This window comes from Lampetra fluviatilis, chromosome 3 (assembly GCF_964198595.1).
Source record: "Lampetra fluviatilis chromosome 3, kcLamFluv1.1, whole genome shotgun sequence".
Classification (NCBI taxonomy): domain Eukaryota; kingdom Metazoa; phylum Chordata; class Hyperoartia; order Petromyzontiformes; family Petromyzontidae; genus Lampetra; species Lampetra fluviatilis.
The window spans coordinates 10322963-10328962 of NC_136277.1; the positions used below are offsets into that span (position 1 = coordinate 10322963).

The following is a 6000-nucleotide window of genomic DNA, read 5'->3' on the forward strand; positions in this document are numbered from 1 at the left end:
GGCTGGCCGAAAGCCACGGCGAGGATTGCCGGAGTTTGCGCGATGATTTGTGCTCCTTGACGAGATCAGCAAAGATATTCTGGTTTATTTGTGGCAAGCACTTTGTGTGTAGTGAGTGCGACCTTCTAATGCAGCTCAGCGAGCACTGGACGGATATGGTCGGATCTTTAGTTTTCATTTTCTTGAACCGGGTGCAAGAAAACAAAAACATGAACAAAAAAACATCTTAAAGTGACCATGTGACTATGCGCAAACAGAAAAATCCAGGAAAAAACTGCAAAGTCTTCCAGAAAACGCACCATACACCAACGCTGTGCAAAAATCCCAGTGGGATGTAAGGCAAATAACAACAACCACAAGACAACTTAGATTAAAGCCATCAGTCTAACTCCGTACTACAACAGACAAAACATGGCCAAACCAAAAAACTTTTCGAAATCACCAAAATAAAGCCATAAGCAATGTGTAATAAAGGACTCGATCCTGGGTCTGTCTCCGTTGTCCTTTATTCGGGTTCTTACACTTGTCCCACACGGCCCTCGCTCAGAGCTCTCCCCTTGGCAGCTCCATAGCTGCCCTCGCTCCCGTAGCCTCCACACCTCTGCAGCTCCGCTGCAGATCCCCTGTGCAGTCCTCCGGCTGCCCTCACTGCAGCTCCACCGCTGCCCTCACTGCAGCTCCACCGCTGCTCGTCGTTCCTCCGTGCTTGGTCACCGCTGGCCGACGGTGCCAAGTCTTACTCTCCGTGTGTGTGGCGATCTCGCCACTCCTCGACCTCCGCCCTGCGTGGCCTCACTCTAACTCTATCTCCCACACTCTCCCGTCTCTTCCGGTATCTTTCCCTTAAGACCTCACCCCTCTCTCACACGTGACCTAACTCCTCCCCCCCATGACGTCATATCCGCGAAGCCGTTTACGCCCGCATTACAAATGTAACAGTGATCATAGGAACTGTGACCGAAATTTCACAATAAACGACATAAACAACATGTACCACCAAACCCTGTAGCCATAGCTCACTGTATGAGTCACTCCACAACAGCAGGAGCATCAGAAGGAGTATCAACATTTTTCAATGCACCTTTGAGATCAGCACACTAAGTCAAAACACAAGATCATACTTTGCAGCGGTCATCCGGAGCGAAAACATTTGATTTTAGGCCACTGAATAGCAGAACCTGTCACGACACGTGCCAAATATTTTTGTGTACACGTTGCAGCTTGATGGTTGATGCACCTTGACTGTGCGTGTGTGCAGGCCGGGAGGTTTGACATCATCCCAACCATCATCAACCTCGTGGCAGCTCTCACTTCAGTTGGAGTAGTAAGTAGACTCGCTCGCAACGCACTCTGATGCACTGCGACAAAACGCACCACATTACAATGCAGCGCGAGGTATTGTGCTAATATACAATTTGCTAGAATACAGCGCGGTTCATTGAATTGCCTCGTAACGCACTCCACTACGTTTACAGGGAATGTCAAAATAAGAAAATCCAATGCGCTGGTACGTAACGAAGGTCACTATAAAACAATGCGATGAATTACAATACTGCACTACACTGCACACTAACACAATGCTCATATACAATACAATATTCCGTCATTATTTACGCGGCCTCAGCCAAAAATCTATTTTGAATCGATATCATATGCTCGACTACGTTATACGACGGCGGTCAATCAATTTATTCTCACGAATCACATCGGATGATTCAATTTCTGAGAGCAAATGTTCAAACTGACTCCCAATAATACTTATGCATGCATTCTCTTTTGAAATAAAAGTAGGATTTCCTTTTTTCAAGATTACAGGTGTAAACTTTTAATATTCATAAATTATGCTTCGTCTCTATTTATCCAGGGTGCTTGGTCGAGTTTTGTAAACGACAGCTTTGAGATGACCCCCACGGGAAGAAGAAAAATGATAAATTAATGATAATAGATCAAATATTAATCTTGATTTGAAGCTTTCGTGACTGCAGGAATCCATAATCTTTGGTTCTTTCGGTAAAGTCACAATTGTAGGTGAACTATCCTAACCCTGAGACCTACATGCCCCCCATAACAACAAAAAAACAACCATAGATAAAAAATAAAATAAAATAAATCAAATCAAATCAATCACGACGTTTCGATCGCAACACAAGCAACCGTCATCAGGCGGATCCGAATAAACAATTAAATGTTTCCATGCTCGCGTTAGAATAAATGAAATGACCCTAAGCGTCCCGCCTTTTGGGCCACCATGTACACGTGTGTGGAGTGGTAGTGGACTTCCCATTACCACGGTTAACTACGTACAGTCAAAAGAAGTTCAATATATATCCGCAGTATTGCACTACGAACCCGGCGACGCGAGTTCGATTCTCGCTCACGGCCAACGCCGGTGACGATTATTTGAACCGGTCCTGGGCCTCCCTTAGGTCGACTCAGCCTCAAATGAGTACCTGGTGTGATGCGTAAACATCGCCGCTAGGGAAACAAAGGTGGTCGGGCATGGTGCTGGCCACCCACCCCCTCGTGTGCCATGCCACCCCTACAGTCTGTTACTGGTAGGAACTTCCTGGTTACACCAGCCCACAGGGGATTATTGTGTCCGTCCGTCCGTCGTGCATCCAAAAATGGGAGGGGTGGGGCTGGGTGGAGAAGGGAGGGTGGGGAGGGTGGGGAGGGGCTGGGTGGGGAGGGTGGGGCTGGGTGGGGGGTGGGAGGGGTGGGGCTGGGTGGGGAAGGGCTGAATAGGTTAAACTCAATGTTTAACCTACTCACGCCGGCTTGTACCCGCCCTCACAGTCGGCCATATTTGCGGAATACACCACGCCGCCGTTGACCCTGGCCATTGACCGAGCAACCCAACGATGCTACCAGCTCCCTCCGCAGGAATGTGTTAAGGCTACACGGGGATCTTTGTCTTCGTCAGGCATCCATCATCTGTGACTGGGTGCTTCTGAACATCATGCGTCAGCGCTCCGTCTACCGGCAGAGCAAGTTCGAGGAGGTGAGCGTGCAGCCAATACCTTCCAGCCAGGTCTCTTCTGCTCTTTCTGCATCGTTTTGGCATCAGATGAGGACAATGCCATTCAATCGCTGACCGTGAGCAGTGCATTACCTTGTGTTAGTGGCCACGTGGGATGGTGATATCGTGGAACGACATGCCGTGTGTTTGTCACATGGCAAAATGGCGCGTTTAATCCTCGGAGCTAGAATATGCCGAGTTAACCTTTTCCCGATCCGAGACATCTGAGTCTCAGAACGCGTTAATGTTATTTCTAGAGGCATAGAGCCGTTGTTTTCAAAGGCATTGTACTCACCGCTCTCAGAACTGCAGCGACACGACCGCACTGTGCGATAGCTGGCGCCAAACTGTGCCACACGACCTCCCGCATGGCCTTTTACTCACGATTCCATTCTGATGACGTACACGGACGTCATCGGAACCGGAATCGGAAGAAAAACTGATAACGTACACGTGTCATCAGCATGGCAAAGAGTTAACTGGCATCTCAAATGTATTAGGGCGGTGATGTTGTCTCGCGGTAGCACGTTCACCTGCCCCAATGAATACTGCGGGTGCGATAACCATAGCAACATTACGAGTCGTATGCTTCACTGTGAGCGTTAAATAACCCCTAACGTTGTCCGCAAGAGGATAGGCCATAGTGTTCCAGCGTCAGGGTCCAAATTTGACAAATGCGTAAATTACTAGCAAATTAGTTAAGTTGTCACGGTGTTAGGGCGTGTATTTTTTTCCCTGTGTTTTTTGTGTTTCAAAGCCCAATTTTAGTGGAAAAAAGCATGTATTGTAATTATTAAATACATACAGTATATAGTTTATACAGTACGGTATTGTAAAAATTGCTCTGTTTTCGCTAAATTATCACCATTCTTTAAGACTCCTGGTTAGGCGAGGCCATCTTCGAATTACGATATTTTCGACTTCCGATGGGGTCGTCGTAACGCATCTCCATCGTAAGTCTGGGACTACCTGTACTTTACAACATTAGACTTTCATTGTCATATCGAATAGCTCGCTGACGTGTGTTTGCTGTTGTTGTTGTTGTTCTTCAGCGCGAACAATTTGCCGAACGATGCGCGGCACGGCGCCGAAAGAGAGACCCTTTCAGAGAGCTGTGTCGTCACGTGTGTGTCTTGTGTTCAGGTGACCTCCTCCCAGCAGTGCAAAGCCAGCATGGAGTTTTCACCGTCGCCCTCACAGACGGTCGTGGTCACGAGGGTGAACGGCATCCCCAGCAGCTACCCCTCCTCTGACGACTCCATCCTGTGATCCCTCTCTCCACGACGCACCTCCAATTACCACCAGCACCTCCAATTAGCACCAGCACCTACAATTACCACCCACACCTCCAATTAGCACCTCCACCTCCCATTAGCACCTCCACCTCCAATTGGCACCTCCACCTCCAATTACCACCCACACCTCCGATTAGCACCCAAAATTCCTATTAGCACCAACACCTCTGCTTAAAACCCACACCCTCACTTAACACGGTTGGCTATGTACGATGCGAAAGAAGTTGAACATACATATGCATTTATTCTAGATTTGAAGTTTTCGTGACTGCAAGGGTCCATATTCTTTGTTTTTTTCTGGTAAAGTCACGTAGGTAAAAAAAGAATAATCATGTTTTTATTTTTTACCTACGTGACTTTACCGAAAAAAAAACAAAGAGTATATGCATACATGTGTACTCGCCCGAAACCCCCGCTTGGCTGAGACATCGGTCACGATACTTTCTCGTGATCATTCGCCTTCTGCTAGAGCTATATCTCCAAGATGTTCTACCCCGAGTCCAGTTATATCTTGAGTGTTGAGGCTCAAGCAAGACACTGATGGTGAAACACGGTCTTCTGGACGCAAAGCTTACGATACTGATCTTGAGACAGAGGTTTTTGGAATTAAGTTTTAATTAAGACAGTGATCCTTAAACCTAGACGTCTAGAGGTGGGTATTGAGACATTAGTCTCCTCGAATGTTATTGCAGTATGTATGTATGTATGTTGTACTTCTTTCGCACCGTATGTAGCCAACCATGATCATCGGAACTGCAGTAAACAGTGATTCTGAAGCATGGTCGTTCAGAGCCAAGTTGAGTCATAGTGAACCCGAGTTCTTCTGGGGTCATATTTTGAGAAATAAATCTGAAACACGGTCTCCTGGAGCAATATCTTAATCAGTACGTCAGTCCTGATGACGATATTTGAGCAAAGGTTAAATATGCTCCACCTGATGCCCCATACTCCTGGAACAAAGTTCTGAGATGCTGATTCTGAAACTCATTACCGAGTTACCATTGACATCGAACTCGAGGGAAAGGGAGTTCACCTGAACTCGAGTTAAACTCACATTGGTGACACAAAACGAGTGATGTGGCTCATGGGAATGCGGAATTAATTGCCCAGCTCAAGGTCCCATGACACCAATCCTAAAACTTGCTGTCATGATGCTGGATCTCAAGATTTTTAATTCTGAAACCTGACCTCCTGACATTGCCAGTTCATTTAATTTCAAACATACTCCCTGTAGGCCAGGGCTTTGTGGAGGTCCTCTGCAAATCCCAAGATCAGACGAAGTAAATTTGGATGGGTACAGGGCGGGAATAGCGTGGATCAGGGTTTGAAAGATTGCATATGGATTATAATGGATATGGGTTACGGACAGTTTATCCAGTTCATTGGAAGTGGGTCGAGTTTAAGATTATTCAAGTGAGTGGAACCTCATTGAAATGGATTCTTATTATGTAGATGTAAATCCTGGTTATAGATTGTCATGAATAGATTTACTTTAGAGGAGAGTCTTGTTATTGTGCATGTGAATGTTACCTATTCAACTGTAATTAATAAACGTACCGTATATATGATTCGATGCATCTAATTTATTTAACAACGTAGGAGCTCATTGATATGATCATATGTATAGGGGAGGTCTGATTATCATGGTTTATGAAGAAACCACGATTATCTAGCCATGATATTGTG

At 46.2% G+C, this 6000-nt stretch overlaps 1 protein-coding gene across 1 annotated transcript in view; it reads left to right on the plus strand.

The window, feature by feature from the left end:
- LOC144949034 (P2X purinoceptor 3-like) overlaps positions 1–4370 on the plus strand; it is a 41008-nt gene extending 36638 nt beyond the window's left edge. The window contains exons 10-12 of the mRNA XM_078878831.1: positions 1259–1324; positions 2924–3001; positions 4163–4370. Of these exons, the coding sequence (XP_078734957.1) occupies positions 1259–1324; positions 2924–3001; positions 4163–4288 (270 nt within the window). The 3' untranslated portion in view covers positions 4289–4370. The remainder of the gene's footprint in view (positions 1–1258; positions 1325–2923; positions 3002–4162) is intronic.
- The last annotated feature ends 1630 nt before the right edge of the window (positions 4371–6000 follow it).